At 40.9% G+C, this 19,687-nt stretch overlaps 1 protein-coding gene across 11 annotated transcripts in view; it reads left to right on the top strand.

Annotated features, from left to right (window-relative positions):
- CFAP74 (cilia and flagella associated protein 74) overlaps positions 1–19,687 on the top strand; it is a 117,698-nt gene that overhangs the window by 73,560 nt on the left and 24,451 nt on the right. For 10 of the 11 annotated variants that reach the window (XR_012155532.1, XR_012155530.1, XR_012155531.1 and 7 more), the window contains 7 exons: positions 2,180–2,308; positions 10,002–10,089; positions 11,088–11,261; positions 15,331–15,464; positions 16,146–16,422; positions 16,939–17,070; positions 18,228–18,376. Coding sequence is in view for 8 of the 11 variants with exons in the window: in XM_073316515.1 (XP_073172616.1) it covers positions 2,180–2,308; positions 10,002–10,089; positions 11,088–11,261; positions 15,331–15,464; positions 16,146–16,422; positions 16,939–17,070; positions 18,228–18,376 (1,083 nt within the window). In the remaining 3 variants the exon portion in view is untranslated. The remainder of the gene's footprint in view (positions 1–2,179; positions 2,309–10,001; positions 10,090–11,087; positions 11,262–15,330; positions 15,465–16,145; positions 16,423–16,938; positions 17,071–18,227; positions 18,377–19,687) is intronic. The other variant, XM_073316517.1, reaches the window with a different exon arrangement.

The following is a 19,687-nucleotide window of genomic DNA, read 5'->3' as shown; positions in this document are numbered from 1 at the left end:
AAGGCAGTGGCCTGGAACTTGGGAGACCTGAGCTCTATTCACAGCTCTCCAACAGACTTTCTGTGTGATGTTGGGCAAGTTTTTTTATGCTTTAGTTCCCCAGCTGTAAAATGGGGATAATAAAACTTTCCCCAACTCACACAAATGTACATTCATTAATGATTGGAAGGTGCTCCAATGCTGTGGTGCTAAGTCCCATATAAATACATAGATGGACCAAATCCTTATTTCAGAGGATCCTGGATTTTTGTCCAGGTACTTATATGGCCCTCACCACTGTAATATCTGTGCACTGTCCCATGGTGTCAGAACATATTGCAGTGTAAAGATAGTGCTGTAGATTGTTAGTTTCCTAGAGGTCTGTGCAGTGGCTCTTACCTTTAAAGAATGGTTATGTGAGCTACTCTGTTACTTGACTTCCATGTGCTGTTTTTTTTCTGTCTAATGCAGTTATTGGCTGCTAGATGCTGAGTATTCCTATTTTAACAATCCCCATATTTTAGATTCTATTTAAATGCATGCTAATAGGATTGGTGTGGGGTTTTTTTACACTATTTCTGTTAGAAGACACATATTCTAAACTTTTTACCAGAATTAGACACTGCAGAGATTCTTCACAGTTGGAAAGAAATAGTAGAGCTGTTATCTCAGAAATTCAGCTCCCAGATGTGACAAACACAAGCTATGTAAGAGATTTACTTGCTCTAAAATAACCCATTCCCAGGAACAGGATTACAAATGCAGAGGCGGAATAACTTTTGTCAGTTAAAAGTGATTAACTCTCCCAATGCAAATCCCAGGTTCCTGTTTTAGGAAACTGTCAATTAGCTTAGGCCAAAATTTGGCCAACCAAGGGGAGCAGTCCTACAAGATGCTGAGCTTTCCAACTTGCATGGAGTTTAGGGCGCTCAGAACAGTGCAGGGTGTCCTCAGGATCTTGGAGGATCAGGTGCTTTACTTAGCCTCCCAGTGCTAGAGAGAATACCTGCGTTGTTTAAGCATCAGATCTGAAACTCTAGTATCATATACTCAGACATTGGCAGCATTGGCTCAGCCTTTCAGTATGCTGAAGCAGACACTTTCAGTCCCTTTGGTTCACTGTGTGGAGATCTTTCAGATGAAGCCCAGACCCTTGCCACCCTCCATGGTCTTTAAAGAGTCTGTGCACGTGGTGTTGGAGGAAGGATTTGCTACCGGTGTCCATTGCTATACAGTGCACCTCACACCACTGATCCAGCAGAATGCATGAGAAACAAGCAGAAAGGACTACACTTGCTCATAATCAGTCTAACTGATTTGATCAATTACAGCATTAGAAAAGCCCTGGGAAGAAAGCAAATGACTAATTTTGATGCTTTCATCTGTATGCACCAACCACTTCTAGATTCGTTCCTCTCTTATTTCCGTGTTCACACAGGAGACAATCTCCATCTTGCAGTGCTGCAGGTGTAATGCTGACAGACCCCGGTCATCGGCGGACAGGATCAAACCGGGGACCTCTGGAGCTTAGTACATGAGCCTCTACTGCATGAGCTAAAAGCCAACTGGCTCTTAGCTAAGGCTGTAGAGCAGACTCATTTAACTTTCTCTCCCTAAGTGGTCTCAGTGCCACTAGATGGGACAGAACACCACACTCAGAAGGTGTGTGGGTTACACAGGCATCCAGGCTCAGGGGATTGCTGGGCTTTGACTCATGAGTTAATATTGGGGTTAATACTTGTTTACATTTGTTGGTCCTACCCATGCCAGATTACTTTTGCCTAGCAGTGCACAGGCCTAACATTGTAGCAAGGCTGTCCCTTCACCTCTGAATTGGTTCCACATGGAACAGAGTCCATGGGTCTCTGGCGCTGTTGATTCAGGAAGGAAAAATGTGTGATAGGTACACAAACTGCTTTTATTCTGCAACATTTTTGTTTTGAAGCAGGATGAACTCAAATACAGAAACCCAGATTTGGAAGCATTGTAGCCTGACAGAGAACATAACTGTGTGATTTTGCTTTAACAATTCTATGTGCCCAGCGTAACTGTCCTTCACTTGCAAAGAAAGCTTGGAATAATTCCAAGTGCAACATACAAAACTGAGCTGCAATGGGAAAAGAGAGCTAAAGCACTGAATAAAATGTAGCTGTTGAGCTGGCAGCACAAACCCACTCAGGTCTGTCTGATCTGTTTGCAGAGCAAAAGCCGCTCTACGCTTGAAGTTTGAAGTATGCAAAGAACTGAGTAACCACATGGAGCTTCTTCCGAAAACAGGTTACATTCAAGCCCAGTCATCCTTCAGTGTGCAGCTGAAGTTCCTGCCCAGGTGAATGAATGGTATTAATCACCTCTCTGTTTAGTATTTAAGATATTAATTTAGAGAGCCTGTCTGCAAAAAGAAAAGGAGTACTTGTGGCACCTTAGAGACTAACCAATTTATTTGAGCATGAGCTTTCGTGAGCTACAGCTCACTTCATCGGATGCATACCGTGGAAACTGCAGCAGACTTTATATACACACAGAGAATATGAAACAATACCTCCTCCCACCCCACTGTCCTGCTGGTAATAGCTTATCTAAAGTGATCATCAAGTTGGGCCATTTCCAGCACAAATTCAGGTTTTCTCACCCCCACCCCACCCCCATACACACACAAACTCACTCTCCTGCTGGTAATAGCTCATCCAAACTGACCACTCTCCAAGTTTAAATCCAAGTTAAACCAGAACATCTGGGGGGCGGGGGGTAGGAAAAAACAAGGGGAAATAGGCTACCTTGCATAATGACTTAGCCACTCCCAGTCTCTATTTAAGCCTAAATTAATAGTATCCAATTTGCAAATGAATTCCAATTCAGCAGTTTCTCGCTGGAGTCTGGATTTGAAGTTTTTTTGTTTTAAGATAGCGACCTTCATGTCTGTGATTGCGTGACCAGAGAGATTGAAGTGTTCTCCGACTGGTTTATGAATGTTATAATTCTTGACATCTGATTTGTGTCCATTTATTCTTTTACGTAGAGACTGTCCAGTTTGACCAATGTAAATGCCCCTCTGCCATGTACATTGGTCAAACTGGACAGTCTCTACGTAAAAGAATAAATGGACACAAATCAGATGTCAAGAATTATAACATTCATAAACCAGTCGGAGAACACTTCAATCTCTCTGGTCACGCAATCACAGACATGAAGGTCGCTATCTTAAAACAAAAAAACTTCAAATCCAGACTCCAGCGAGAAACTGCTGAATTGGAATTCATTTGCAAATTGGATACTATTAATTTAGGCTTAAATAGAGACTGGGAGTGGCTAAGTCATTATGCAAGGTAGCCTATTTCCCCTTGTTTTTTCCTACCCCCCGCCCCCCAGATGTTCTGGTTTAACTTGGATTTAAACTTGGAGAGTGGTCAGTTTGGATGAGCTATTACCAGCAGGAGAGTGAGTTTGTGTGTGTATGGGGGTGGGGGGGGGTGAGAAAACCTGGATTTGTGCTGGAAATGGCCCACCTTGATTATCATGCACATTGTAGGGAGAGTGGTCACTTTGGATGGGCTATCACCAGCAGGAGAGTGAATTTGTGTGGGGGGGTGGAGGGTGAGAAAACCTGAATTTGTGCTGGAAATGGCCCAACTTGATGATCACTTTAGATAAGCTATTACCAGCAGGACAGTGGGGTGGGAGGAGGTATTGTTTCATATTCTCTGTGTGTATATAAAGTCTGCTGCAGTTTCCACGGTATGCATCCGATGAAGTGAGCTGTAGCTCACGAAAGCTCATGCTCAAATAAATTGGTTAGTCTCTAAGGTGCCACAAGTACTCCTTTTCTTTTTGCGAATACAGACTAACACGGCTGTTACTCTGAAACCTGTCTGTAAAAAGTCAGAGCAAGTCAATTTTTTCCTCTTACACCCACAGACTGCAATGGCTGGACTTCATACTATTGATTTCAGTGCGATTGCATAGCTGTACTGAATTTGGCCCTTTCAAGCACTCTCCCCTTCTCTCCTCCTTCTCCTCTATTCTTCTGAGATGTCAGAGTCCAAGGAGGAAATTGACTTGGATTACATTCCTATGCAGTAATACTTTCCCTGTGGTGACAGCAACAGTGTGAAAATCTTAGCAGTTGCAATCCTAGTTGGTTACTTCTGTCATTGTGGGGGAAGCTACTCTTTCAGAACAGTGAGACACACATCAGTGTCACATGGTTGAAAAGGTATTTCACTCTCTCATGGGTGTGCCTTCTAGTCAAAGATCACTAATTAGTTAACCCCTGAACAAGTGGCTACAGAGCACATGCAGAATAGCCAAACTTGCTGCTGCATACTCACATTATTGTATACCTTTCCTCGGAGAGGTTATAAAGGTTTTCACCTCTCATTTTGGGATTGTTTTCTATATTTAAAATAATACCACCTTCTATTCTTAAACATGTCAAAAGCCTTAGTCCAGCAAGATTCTCTGCCACCCTTTCGCAAGAAGGCTATGTATATAAACAGAAGAGAACAGCTATATAAACCAAGAGATCCATTCGGCTATTTAAATGACATGGTCTTTTACTGACCATTCTCTGACTAAGGCTATAATCACTTTTTAAACAGAATTTAGTGAGTAATTTCCTGTTCAAGTATAAATTGAATGGTTAGGTTCTGATTCTCCTGTCACATCCCTTTGAATCTGTTGTAAAACCAGTTGCATCAGTGAAATTATTCCGGATTTACAGCAGTGATAGTGAGAGTAGAATCAGACTTTTAATCTGATTTCCATTGGTGCTGAGCATCTGCCTTTCGCATTGACTTTATCTGGAGTTGTGAGGTAAAAATTCTAGTCTCACTGATTTCAGTAGGGTCAGATTTTCACCCATTTGCACTCAGCCTCTCCAAAAATTAGACCCTCAGCTCTAAAATGAAAATCTAAAGTCAGACGCCAAAGCTTTTAACAGCATAATTTTCAAAGAAAATATAAATGTTACAATTCTTCCTACATAGCCAATTCTATCCCATTACAACAACAGTTATCACCATTATGACAATTTCCAGTTCCTAAACTTCAGATTCTGTGAAACACTATTACCAACATTTGCTGAATGGATAGAAGCACAACGTGGATTAAAAATGTTAATCTGCATTTGAAAAATGGGAAAGCTACACACACACACTCCTTTGAAACTGATCTGTATGGTACAGCATGGGAGGTGGGGTATTTTTATGGTACATGCTTGATGTATAATGCTGAGCTAGTGACACATTGATGCAAATACCTAATTGGTTCAGCACGACAAATTCAGGCTCCTCAAAAGAAGGAATAGTCCATTTATTTTTAAATTAAGCTTTAAATGTGTTGAGCAGGAATGATAAGTGTGTGATAAGAAGGCTGGGAGGGCTTGGGGAGCTCTCAGTCTTCAGTGAACATCCCAATACTTAGTCATAGGACATGTACTGTAATTGTACTCCTTCTTGCGACAGTCATGATTTCAGCCTATTTAAAAGCAAGATTTCTCATTTACCAACTACCAGAATTCCCCAAGTATTCTGCTTCTTGGTTTCTTGGAGGTTGGAACAGATTCCGTAGACACTGGCAGCCTAATGTCCACACTGTAAAAAACAAAATAAAAACATGGCAGTGGGTCTATAGACTCAGGTTTGCGCTATGGTGCTAAAAATAGCAGCATAGACATTCTTGCCGGGGCTGGTGCTTGAGCTCTGAAGTCTGGTGAGGTGAGTGGGTCTCAGAGCCTGCTCCAGCCCAAACAGGAACATATACACTGCTGGTTTTAGCACCATAGCATGAGCCCTGTGAGGCCCAGTCTGTAGACCAAGACTCTGAGATTTGCCACCATGGGGGTTGGTTGGTTGGTTGGTTTTTTTTGCCATGTAGAGGTATCCTCAGAGCCCAAGCAGGAATGTCTACACTGCTATTTTTAGCACCATAGCACAAGCTTAAGTGGGTAGACCTGAGTTCTGAGACTTTCTGCCATGTTTGTTTTGTTTTTTTTGCAGTGTAGACATACCTGTGTGACTTTACCTGGTGATAGCTTGCAGACCACCTTGCATAAAAAGTAAAATAGAACTATGTATTGCAGAAATGTTAGAAACAATATATGTATTTTTAAAGTCACTCCATATTAATAAAAAGGTAAATAATATCAAGCATACTGAACTCCACTAGGAACAGATCTCAGGAGGTTGCCTCTTCAACAGTTTGAAGTGACCTCTTTTACTGAACACTGTGGGACACAGACGCTAATTTCTCCATTAGAAGATTTAGGAATGCAAAAGAAGAATATTCCAGGAATGTGTATCTATGGAAAATTTGTTTTTGCAAAAACGTTTAAAATCTTCAACTCTCAATGCCAGAATATATACCTAACCTTTACAGATTGAAAAGTAAATGCCAATATAAACTAAAGAAAAATACCAACACTACATCACGCTTCTGTTTATGACAAGCAATCTCATTTGCTCGTTAACTAGTCTTTAAGGATACAAACAGTAAGTGTCATTTTTTGACAGCCTCCATAAACATATTTATAAATGACCCAAGGTTTCACAAAGATTCTGGAATAATCTCATTGACATTGGTTGGATTAACTTTCTGTTCTTCGAGTCATTGTTCATATTGATTCCAATTAGGTGTGCACTCGCGCTGTGTGCAGTCATCGGAAAGTTTTCCCTTAGCAGCTCCCGTCAGGTCGGCTGTGGAGCCCCTGGAGTGGCACCTTCATGGCTTTGAATATGTGCCCCTGCCGACCTGGTCCCTCCTCAGTTCCTTCTTACCACCAGTGACCATCACTGGAACTGCGGTCGCTTGCGTAGCAAGTGCTTCCCCTAGCATATCTTCTAGTTTGTAGTTGTAGTTTCTAGTTCACAGTTAGTGACAGTTGTATATAGTTGATAGATAAGGTTTGGTAGTGGAGTTTTCCCCCCAGGCCCCGACCCCTTCCTTGGATTCCGTGGCATGCCTCGGTCCCAAGGGTTTAAGCCCTGCGGAACCTGCAGCAAGCCTATGCCAACAGGCGACCTCCATGACCCATGCCTGAAGTGTGTGGGGGAGGCGCATGAGACAGAAAGGTGCAAAATCTGCAGAGCTTTCTACCCCAGGATGAAGAAGGAGTGAGATTTCCATCTTAAACACCTGGAAGCATTCTATCTCCCAGGTTTCCCAGAACAAGTTGGCAGACCACCTCAGCAGATCCTTCCACAATCACGAGTGGTCCATCCGCCCAGATGTTGTACACTCTATCTTCCAAAGGTGGGGGTGTCCCCAGGTCGACCTGTTTGTCACCTGGAGCAACAGAAAGTGCCAAATGTTCTGCTCCTTCCAGAAACACAGCCCGTGCTCGATCACAGAGATGTTCCTGCTACCCTGTGGAAGCAACCTGTTGTATGCCTTTCCCCCGATCTCCCTCGAGCACAAGGTCCTACTCAAGGTCCACAGAGATAGAGCAGAGTTAATTCTGGTCGCACCAGCATGGCCTCGCCAACATTGTTACACCACGCTCCTGGAGGCGTCAGTGGACGCCCTGATCACATTGCCACTCCTCCCCGACCTGATCACTCAGGACCATGGTTGTCTTCATCACCCCAACCTCCAGTCCCTCCATCTCACGGCCTGGAAGCTTCATGGCTAAACCCCATGGAGCTCCTCTGCTCGGACCCAGTAAGAGAGGTACTACTCGGCAGCAGAAAACCCTCCACTAGGGCCACTACCTAGCAAAGTGGAAAAGGTTCACATTCTGGTGTGCTCAGCATTGCACACTTCCACTCCAGGTGCCCATCCCACTCATCCTGGAGTACCTGCTGCACCTGAAACAGCATGGTCTCGCAGAGGACAAGCAAAGGAATTTTTTAATGTGCTACATGGATGTTTAACTAGAAATAACGAGGTGAAAGAAAATTTAGGCTGAATATCAGGAAATCCTTCCTGACCACAAGTTCTGTTAGACAGTGCACTAGTCTCTCCAGGATAGTGGTGAAAGCCCATTTTTTGGGCCTTCTAAGAAAACTAGAGAATATATTGTTGGGAGCAATCCTGAATTTGCAAGGGTAGAATCAATGAGGGAAAGGGGCACAAACTAAAGAAGGAAGACGTATGAACAACACTATCTTTAAAGAGTAGATATGCAATTGCAGTGACGATTAACAGGGGCCTAAACATTTCTTTGTGAAAAATGTCTTTTTGCCTCACTGTTCTGCAATCAGTGGTGTTTGTGGAGGAAACCTATCTAGAGAGCTGGTAGCAGAAATAGTATCACTGTGGAGACTTAAGTATGGGAAACTATTCACTCCAATGCTCTAAGGGTCCAGCTTTATAAATAGGCACATAGATCTAAAAATAATAGAGCTTTTGTACTGACTTTGCTTGAAAACTCTGAAATTGGGCTGTACGAGAGTGAGAAGTTTCAGCAACTGAAGCTCACACATTCCCTGCTAATGACAAATCTGGTATGTAATCAGACAAAGGGCTGTTGGTCTTCATGTTTGTTTCATTTCTGCAGCCTGTCTTTATTTATGTCTTTCCGTTGTGTTGTGATCCCATTGATACTGACTCAGAGGGACTGGTAATTAATTAACATCAATGTCAACAGGAACAGATTGCCTAGGTTGGTTTGCTCACGTACTCATGACTGCGGCCAGAATGCAGGAGGCTTAGATACTGATTACAAAGCAAGTTTTAATTCCCATTTATGGCCATAAAGGTTTTGCTAGTAAAAAAATAGAGGAGCAGTTTTGGAAATACTTTACTAAAATGCCTGTAAATAAAACCCTGCTGTATAATCGGCTCCTTTAGTAATACAGGCAAAACACACATCTGGGTCTTAGTCTCATTAGCATTAATGGGAATTTCATGCACCTATCAAACTGGACCCTTTTCATGTCCAGCTTTTTCGTTCCAGCATAACATTTAAATAGAAATAAAACAGTAGGAAATAGCCTGGACTAGTAACATTTACACTATTCATTTGTTGGAATAAATTGCTCCCATTCCAGCAGAGCATTTACTCCTATATCCAGGCGCGCTAGAAGTTTGGAGAATTTGGGGTTCTGGAACCAACCTTGGTGGCTATGGCCCATGTCTGATTGAAAGATTAGCTTTTATGCTTGTTCTAATTTTCCCCACATTTCCTAGATAAATGCAAAGAAGGTAGTAGCCATGAAGAGAGATCACTGAAGCACTAAACCTTTTCTGTTGTGGTTTGTCTCATGTTTCAAACAGACATTAACTGTGTTATTATGGCCTTTTCAACAGTTTGAAATATTTAGCAATAACCAATTTTTATTAGAGCAATATTGAATTAATTGGGAGCTTATGGGTGTTCCTTACTTTTGAAAATCAGGCCTCCCAAATGCCTAAATATGAACTTAAATCTGGGAGTTTCAAAGGGGCCTCAGAGAATTAGGCACTCAATTCCCACTGGAGATGGGGATGGCATTTTCAAAAGCAATTAATGTTCCTTACGAGAACAAGTCCCATTGAGTAATAACGCCCATAGGCTCCTAAACTGGGTTTTTTAAAAGGAGCTTGTCTTTGGAAAATTGGGCCTTAGTCAGATCTATTAATACGAACATCACATTGCTAATTATCCTCATGAAAGCTGATTTATAGCTACCTGCATAGTGAGGGATGATCTTTCTGTATGAAATATACAACAAGTCTGCTTTACCTCTGACACAGCTGCATTATCTGTCTCTTGGACAGAGGCATATTCTCCTAGGTTATCGTATTTTTTGGTTGGAAACTCCCTCCATGCTCTTCCCCAGCATGGGCATATTCAAATTCATACAAAGACTTTAATTTAGGCCCCAGTCCAGTGAAGCATGTAAGAATCTGAGTGGTCTATTTGAATCCAAGTGCTTTGCTGGATTAGAATGCTGATGAATATACCTTTTGGATCTTAACTAAACTCAGTTGTCTTAAACTTGTACTTGATTCAAAATATAGGCACTGAAGACTCAATTATTCCTCCTTAGCTAGAGAGCAGTTAGGTTGTCCTTAAGAAAAATAAATACATTTTTCTATTTCAGGCACTCTCTCCCAGAAGATGCAGGAAAATATTTTGACACAGAAACCAGGGTTCTGGAAGTTCCAATGACAATAAAGATTGCTGATAAGGTTAGTGTTATTGTGTGTTGCAAGTAGTAGAAGATTTAAATTTTAACAGGCTCTCCACAGTCCAAGCAGCCTAGAATTGCAAAGAGTGTGGAAATCTCAATAATTCTGTGCTGCTTCAGGGCCAGATTCTGACACCTTACAGACAGGAGTTACGCAGTTAGCCATCCCTTTGAAATCAAATCAGTAGGACAACTGATGAAGTACTAATCCTTCCTCTCGCTGATGAATCTAATGGAAAACCAACTCAACAGGGCTACTCATGGAGTCAACTGCAGTATTCCTCCAAATGAGTAGGGTGGCAGAATCTAGTCCTCACTGATCCAGAGCATAGCTCTAGTACTGATATTAGATACTCTTTGGGCCAAATTCACACCTGATGTCAGCAGGTGCAATTCCATTGACTTCAGTGGAGTTGCACTTGGTGATACCAAATCTCAGTTTGAACCTTTGTGTATTAGTGGAAGTCTGTGATTAAATTAATTAAAAGATGCTCAAAATGGTATAATAGATGGTTAGTTGTGTAAAGTCATTTTCTATCAAGCCTCTTCAAAATGCAAACCCTAGACTTTGAATAGTTAAGGAAGGTGCTCACTTATTCACTGAGGAATTCTTATGTTCCAGAGAGCTTTTAGGTACCATAGCACACAGTTTTATTCTGAAAATATAAAACATTTTACAGCAAATGTACATGTATCTTAGAATTCATATTTCATACAAATGCAGGTGTGACTACATTCCAACATATGGAATCTGAAATACCTAGTGATTCTTTTGGCAATTTTAGTTATAAAATAGGCATGTTTCAATTGCTTGTTGTTAAGAACCATGATAAACTGAAGTTCAAAATAAGAATGCTACTTAAATCAAATTGCTGTCGAGGAATAGAATAGAATATCTTAATTCACAGTGTCTTTTTGGAAATCTTTTCACTTAATTCATATACCCTAGTTCGTGCCCACTGCTGCAGTTCTTACTCAGTACTTTCAATCTCGTTTCAGACTAAGCCCGTTGAATTTATTGTCCATGCAATTGTTACTACCTCTGATTTGGAAATCAGCCCAGCTGAAGTGAATTTTGGTTACTGCACTATCTATGAAGCTGTTCAGACAACCATAACTCTAACAAACAAATCCATCCTGCCACAAGAGTTTGGATTTGTTGGACTCCCTGAGGTACCTGGCTGGGTTTTTCCCCCTTCCTTTGTTTTAAATATATTTTATTCTTGTGAAATGTTGAAACTTTGAGTGCAAATGAAGCTTGTGACTTACTGTCATGGATCTTGGACAGGGTACTGGCCTAGAGGACAGAGGGGAAGCAGTAGACATGATATCCTGATTTTAGTAAAGACTTCCAAGACAGGTGGGGCTCCTGGTTATCATGTCTCAGTGATTCCAGATCAAATTTGCTAAGTTTTCAAGTTACCATGTTTTTCTGACTTCCAGCTCTGCAAACAACCTGGGCTCGACTGTTCTTTCTGGTTCGTGCATTATCACCAGCATTAAAAATTATGCAGGACAAACTCCGGCCTCAATTATACCTGCTCAACTCAAATTACCCTGCAAATCCCAGTTATCCTCTGCAACCTGGCTGAATGCTAAGAAGACTGTGCAGGTCTCAGTGAGGGTATAATTTGCCCTGCAGAATTTTTAATACCAAAGTAATGGGGATGTTGGAGCACGAGCTCACCCAGCTTGAGACACAGAACCCTGGTGAGTTTATGATGTGGCAATTAAAGCAAGCCCTACATCTTTTAAAAGCTTTCTAACCACACAAATCCAAGATGGGGTCCCCAAAAGACACAGGACCCCAACAGTGCCACTTCCATCAGGTCTCTCTTCAGAGCAGAAAATCTACTTCAAATACTGAACTCTGTAAGACTGTTAAGCCTGACTTGACAGAGACAGCTGCTGGTGCTGCTGACATGTATGCTGCAGGCATGCAACAAATCAATCCCTTATTAGCAAGAAAGGTGTCTAACTTAACAAGAGTGAGGAGAATTTTAATTCTAAATGGCCATTTAAGCTAAAGCAAACATTGGAGACCACAGGGTCCTGAGAGCTAAGACTTTTGGGGCCTTTTTGGAAATCAACTACTCAAGCATCAGGTCAAAGGAAGATGCCTGCTGAATGAAGCCTCCAGGGCACAGCAGGTTGGGCTGAAGCTTCATTAAGTGCTAGGGAGAACCTGGCAACTTGGGGAAATGACTCGCTCTCCAGCCTTCTCAGAGAATGAAAACCAAAGAGGCTGCTGACATAAGATGTCAGGATCAGTTGCAGTTACATCAGAGCTTCATTTCTCAGATATGCAGGTGGGGCTCAAGCTTAAGCTGTCATTTATAGCAGCAGCACTGAAGATCTGAGACTTCTTGGGATCCTGACTCATACAGCACTGCTTATTCATTTTAAAAAGCATTCATGCAGGAAAAATTGGCATGCAATCTATTTTAATGGCTGCATACAAATAGTACAGGCCACTCATATGGCTTTTAAACAAGTATCAATTGTCATAGCAGTCTAATGAAATCTTCCTTCCTTGATCAAACCAGAAGACTCCGGAAGAAGTGTTGTGAGAGCTATATGCAGCATATTGGGCCTCATCTATCTGAGCACCTCATAAGCATTAATGGATTTATCCTCACAACTCCCTAGTGAGGTAGGAAAGGTAGTTGATATCTTTCTCGCATCTCATTCAATCTTGCAAGGGGATAGTTATTAGGGCTGACAAGTGATTAAAAAAATTAATCACAATTAATCGTGCTGTTCAACAATAATAAATACCATTTTCAAATATATTGATTTCAATTTCAACACAGAATACAAAGTGTACAGTGCTCACTTTATATTTATTTTTATTATAAATATTTGCACTGTAAAATAAAATAGTATTTTTCAATTCACGTAATACAAATACTGTAGTGCAATCTCTTTATCATGAAAGTTGAACTTACAAATGTAGAATTATGCACAAAAAAATAACTGCATTCAAAAATAAAACAATGTCAAACTTTAGAGCCTACAAGTCCACTGAGTCCTACTTCTTGTTCAGCCAATCGCTCAGACAAAAGTTTGTTTACATTTGCACGAGACAATGCTGCCCTCTTCTTGTTTACAGTGTCACCTGCAAGTAAGAACAGGCATTCGCATGGCACTATTGTAGCCGGTGTTTCAAGATATTTACATGCCAGATGCGCTAAAGATTCATATGTCCCTTTATACTTCAGCCACCGTTCCAGAAGACATGCTTTCATGCTGATGATGGGTTCCGGCTCAATAATGATCCAAAGCAGTGCAGACCGACGCATGTTTGTTTTCATCATCTGAGTCAGATACCACCAGCCAAAGGTTGATTTTCTTTTTTGGTGGTTCGGGTTCTGTAGTTTCTGCATAGGAGCGTTGCTCTTTTAAGACTTCTGAAGGCATGCTCCACACCTCATCGCTCTCAGATTTTGGAAGGCATTTTAGATTCCTAAACCTTGGATCAAGTGCCGTAGTACCTTTAGAAATCTCACATTAGTACCTTCTTTGCATTTTGTCAAGTCTGCAGTGAAAGTGTTCTTAAAAAGAACAACATGCTGGGACATCATCCGAGACTGCTATAACATGAAATATATGGTTTCAGAGTAACAGCCGTGTTAGTCTGTATTCGCAAAAAGAAAAGGAGTCCTTGTGGCACCTTAGAGACTAACCAATTTATTTGAACATAAGCTTTCGTGAGCTACAGCTCACTTCATCGGATGCATACTGTGGAAAGTGTAGAAGATCTTTTATACACACAAAGCATGAAAAAATACCTCCCCCCACCCCACTCTCCTGCTGGCAATAGCTTATCTAAAGTGATCACTCTCCTTACAATGTGAATGATAATCAAGCTGGGCCATCTCCAGCACAAATCCAGGTTTTCTCACCTCCCCACCCCCACCACTGGATTTGTGCTGGAGATGGCCCAGCTTGATTATCATACACATTGTAAGGAGAGTGATCACTTTAGATAAGCTATTGCCAGCAGGAGAGTGGGGTGGGGGGAGGTATTTTTTCATGCTTTGTGTGTATAAAAGATCTTCTACACTTTCCACAGTATGCATCCGATGAAGTGAGCTGTAGCTCACGAAAGCCTATGCTCAAATAAATTGGTTCGTCTCTAAGGTGCCACAAGTCCTCCTTTTCTTTTTATGAAATATATGGCAGAGTGCAGGTACAACAGAGCAGGAGACATACAATTCTCCCCCAAGGAGGTCAGTCACAAATTTAATTAACGCATTATTTTTTTAACGAGTGTCATCAGCATGGAAGCATGTCCTCCAGAATGGTGGTCAAAGCATGAAGGGGCGTATGAATGTTTAGCACATCTGGCATGTAAATACCTTGCAATGTGGACTACAAAAGTCCCATGCGAACGCCTGTTCTCACTTTCAGGTGACCTTGTAAATAAGAAGTGGGCAGCATTATCTCCTGTAAATGTAAACACACTTGTTTGTCTTAGCGATTGGCTGAACGAGAAGTAGGATTGAGTGGACTTGTAGGCTCTAAAGTTTTACATTGTTTTGTTTTTGAGTGCAGGTATGTAACAACAAAAATGTGCATTTGTAAGCTGCACTTTCACAATAAAGAGATTGCACTACAGTACTTGTATAAGGTGAATTGAAAAATACTATTTCTTTTATCATTTTTACAGTGCAAATATTTGTAAAAAATAAAATAAAATGAGCACTGTACACTTTGTATTCTGTGTTGTAATTTAAATCAATATATTTGAAAATGTAGGAAAAAATCCAAAATATGTAATAAACTATAGAATACCAATTGAAATGTAACAGTGCAATTAAAATTGCAATTAATCATGATTAATTTTTTTGAGTTAATTGCATGAGTTAACTGTGATTAAAAATCAACAGCCCTAATAGCTACATAAGAATAGGATGGTTACCATGGACAATAAGTCAGGATTTCCTTTCAGGCTTTCTGCTTTCTCAAATGTCAACTCCATTGAAATCTGAGGTGATAGAATTTTACTGCTTGGTCACATGTTGTCCAAGATGAGAAATCAGTTGCAGCAGGAAAGGTAAATTGAAATTGCAACCTTCCAAGTTATTCTAGAACTAGAAGCCTGCACAGAATTCTAGTCACCCACAGACACTATTCCTCAGATGAGTGTCTCGGGCCGAAGTTCCTCAGGCATGTGTTTCTCGTGCCCTTACCCTTTGTTACATTGTAATACACAAGATTTCTTTTTGTCATTTTGAAGTTTGTAGAAATTCAACCGAGTGATGGGTTTGGAACTCTCCTCCCCCTGGAAAGCCTGAACCTGGACATAATCTTCAAAGCCAACAAGGCAAAAGAATACAGTTTTGAGCTGACCTGCAAGTCGGAGATTAATAGGTATGTTAAGAATCTGGAAACACAAATGAGTAAAGGTAGAAGTGTTACTTTGAATCAATGGTGGAGTTCTAGACTCAAGATCAGAGTCTGATAATTAAGTCCCGGAGTCTAGGCTGTCTGTACATTGGCAGAGGCAGGAGCTTTGTGTCGTACAAGAGGTGCTCAGTGCCTGCCTGCCAGGTTCAAGTCTTTACTGAGTTAATTTATTGCCTTTTTGCCAGCTCTCCTCCTACCTCACCCAAGTCCATCAATACTGTATGCCTCCAGCTATAAATTTGCCTCTTATTTTCTTTACCTGCAACTTCCTCCCAACCCCTTTTCTTGGTGGAATTATTGAAGCTTTACATGGGTCCTGTGCATGTTTCTTCTGAAGATGCTCATCATCTGTGCCAGGTGATGCTCTATAATAGTGAAGGCGTAAGGCACAAACTTTCAGATTGCATCTCACTGCATTTCTATTCAGAAGTTCAGAGAGATAATTCAGGTACAGCTTCTCTAGGGAGTTGCTCATTTTAAAACAAATACCATATTTGCCTCATTGTGCCATCCTTAGGCAAAACTTCCATTGCAATCGATAGGAATCCTGCTTGAATAAGAGCTACAGAATCAGGTCCCCAGGCTTCTGGGCTGTTTAAGATGCTCTGTTTGTGCTGAGACAATTTATGGTGTGTTTATTTTTAGACAATTCAAGCTGTCATGCAAAGCAGTTGGAGTCCACCCACCTCTTGAGTTGTCTCATTCCTTAGTCAAGTTTGCAGCAACCGCTTTAAATGATGTATCTACAGCAACATTGTATGTGATAAATGGACATGTGAGCCTCAACCGCTTTACGCACGCTGTCCCAAGGATCGGCAAAGGGGAAATTGCCCCTGTTGGACCCACTTCCTTTGAATTCCTTGTGCCAGAAGATTCTCCTGTGACAATTATGCCTTCTGTTGGGACAGTTTTGCCAGGGAAGGTAAATTCATTCTGAGTATGTCAAGTATTTGAATACAAATGATAAACTTCTATGATCATCTCTAGTCTTACAAATTTAGTACCTATCAGTCCTATAATTAATTCATTTTTGTATCCTGATCTTAAAAGAATACTTTTAATGGAAATCTAGAGCTCAATGATGCAAACAAGTATGCATGTAACTTTACTCATGGACAAATTTGCATCAGTGTTATAGCATGATTTATTTAGCTGAAAGGAACTTAAATATAGAAAATTTGGTGGTAATCTAACACTATTGCAGCCTTGTGAACTTTTAAAAACACAGCTACTATTAGCCTTTTTCTTTAATTCACCTGGCTCCCTTACAAAAAGGGGCCAAGGTATCCAAGGTCAAAATGTGTTCTCAAACTCGTGCTCTCAGCTTCTATTGATTTTGGTGGGAGTTACAAATAAGCAAGGGCCAAGTTCTGCCCTTAGCCACTGATGTTAATTTGCAGCCCAATGTCATTCATTGTGTGCAATCTCTCTACCTCAGAAATGCTTGATACAAGTGTACTTCAGACCAGTGTTGTCAGAGCAGCTAATCAGAGAAGAGGCAGTTCAAATGCTGTGCAGGGCAGATGCACAAAGGATGATGTTGAAGAAGATTCGTGAATTGGAAATGCAAGTAAGAACAGTTTAAAAAATCAATGCGCTTAGTTATTCTGCCAACTTTCAAAGGAAAATCAAGCTAATTTTTACAGCACTACTTATTTTGCATAAAATTATTTGCAATTAGAAATACAATAAATGAAGCCAAGAATCATATACCAGTGATTAGCGGTACAAAGTGGCAGTTAACGCAATCAGCAGACTGGATAAATAAATAAATAAATATAGGGTAACATTTTCAAAAGCACCTGACTGACTTTTGAAAGTGGACTTTGGCTCATAAGTACCTTAGGAGCTCCTAAGTGCCTAAAAGGGACTTCTGAAAATGGGATGTGCACCTAAGTGACTTAGGCACTTTTGAAAATGTGTCAGATTCCCAGCTAGTGTAAATTAATAAAATTCCACTGAAGTCAATAGAGCTGCATTTATTTACTCCAGCAGAGGATTTGCCCTCTGAGGTTGAGTGAAGCAGCTCTAAGCTTGAATGTCCAATTTCACTTTATTTTTTATTATTTTATTTGACCACCACCAGCTGGCTGCTGACGTGCTGTATCCATTGCTTATTGCCCTAATCATAATTGTATCGCTGTTATCTTGTGGTTTTGGTTACATCCATCTGTCACCTCTTTTTATATACTTTGATTGGGAGTTCTCTGGGGCAGAGACTATCTTTTTTCTGTATGTTTGCACCAGCATTCACACAGTGGAGCCATGATCCCTGACTAGAGCATCTCCACAGAATAATCTATAACAGTGGTTCTCAAACTGTGGGCCAGGACCCTAAGGTGGGTCTGGGGCCTGGTGCTGAAGACAAAGACCGAGCCCCACTGCTCAGGACCGAAGCCTGAGGGCTTTAGCCCTGGTGGCAAGGCTCAGTTTACAGGCCCCCCACCTAGGGCTGAAGCCCTGGAGCTTGGGCTTTGTCCCCCACCCCACCCTAGGGCGGCGGGGCTTGGGCAGGCTCAGGCTTGGTCCCCACTCCTGGGATCGTGTAGTCGTTTTTATTGGCAGAAGGGGGTCGCAGTGCAATGAAGTGTGTGAACCCCTGATCTATAATAATTTGTAGCCACCTATGGGATTTTAATAGGAATTGGGTGTCCAAATTACTGAGACAGCTTTGAAGTATCAATGCATGTTATATTTATATATACATATAAAATGCTGTATTTATAGAAGAGGAAAGACGAAACTGTGGCAGGAAAGAAAGATGGAAAGAAACCAAGTTTTGCCGCTTTCAGACAGCCTTTGAGGGTCAGAAACAGTAAATATGCAGCTGCTAGCAGTGGCTTTGAGCCACCAAAACCAGAAGAAATAAAAACCAAGTAAGTCAGTAGCAGCAGCTTCTACTGGGTAGCGAACGAATGCCATTTGCCACATTGGTTTCATTAATCTATTAATCCCTGTTTGTGAGCGAGCAATCTAACTTTAGGGGAGAACTAGCCTTTTTTATTACAAAGGTTATTTTCAAAATTAGCAATGCTTCTAATCTACACTGTCAGAACTTCTCCTGCAAAGCAGAGAATCCCTCATTATAGATCAAATAGCAGAGCTGTGGGCTTGAAAGAATGTACCGTGTAGCATTAAACGTGGCTGTCCTATAACTCAGCTGAATCAACCACAATAGCAGTTTAAAGGGCAATTGGCCTGTTTTTCAGATAGGAGACTGATTAAACACTTTAATGACAGAAACTGACAGCGAATGATTCACCCCTTCCAAATAAATTAGTTGCATTTGTATCGAGTAAAATTCACCCAGGGCAGTACAAGGCTCATGCCCACTGCCCAAGACCCACTGACACCTGAATTTGGCAGTTAAATGGTGTATAGTTAAGGACCACCACTAGGATGGGGCGAAATTCACCCATTGGGAAATATAACAGTGATTTAATTTAAAGCTTCCAGGTAGTCATTTTGCAGCATGCAGGTCAGCTGACAGAAAATTAACATTTATTTCATGTGGTACCTAGCAGTTTATTCATTTAAATTTATACCATCTAATAAGAAAGTCCAGTGCTTGAGGGCCCTGATCCAACAAAGCATTTAAGCATGTGCTTAACTTTAAGTAACTAAGTAGTCCCAAGTATCTGGGTAGTCCCACTGAAGTAAATGGAACCACTCATATGTTAAAGTTAGGCACATGCTTAAGTGCTTTGCTGAATTGGCCCCTTACATGCTTTGGACAAGAATTAGACGTTCAGTGTTATCCATTAACTATCAGCATATAAGCAGCTTGTATTTTTAATCATGAATTGTTTAAGTATACTGTAACTACACAATTGATTCCAAAGGAAATGCGTATTTGAGAATTCTGAGGCATTGCCAGATGTACTCTATCACAGAAATATGTAATTTAGGAATAGTACTGGAATATAAAAAGATGCAATGAAAATGTTTGCAAAATGGATTTTCAGTCTTCTCTAGTGTGACATTAAGTATCTGAGTTCATAATTTTTGTTCTCTGTGACATGAACAGAAAAGCAAACTACTTATTAAACACCTCCCTCTGTTGAGCAGATCCATTGCCTTGTAACAAATGAGCACACAGCTTTACTGCTAAAGTCTACTTTTAAACAATTAATGATCAATAAATAGTAAATGCAAATGCTTACTAGGTCAGGTCTGCAATGTAATAT

The sequence above is a fragment of the Lepidochelys kempii genome, chromosome 18, assembly GCF_965140265.1.
Source record: "Lepidochelys kempii isolate rLepKem1 chromosome 18, rLepKem1.hap2, whole genome shotgun sequence".
Classification (NCBI taxonomy): Eukaryota; Metazoa; Chordata; order Testudines; family Cheloniidae; genus Lepidochelys; species Lepidochelys kempii.
This window is presented reverse-complemented; position numbering and strand designations above follow the sequence as displayed.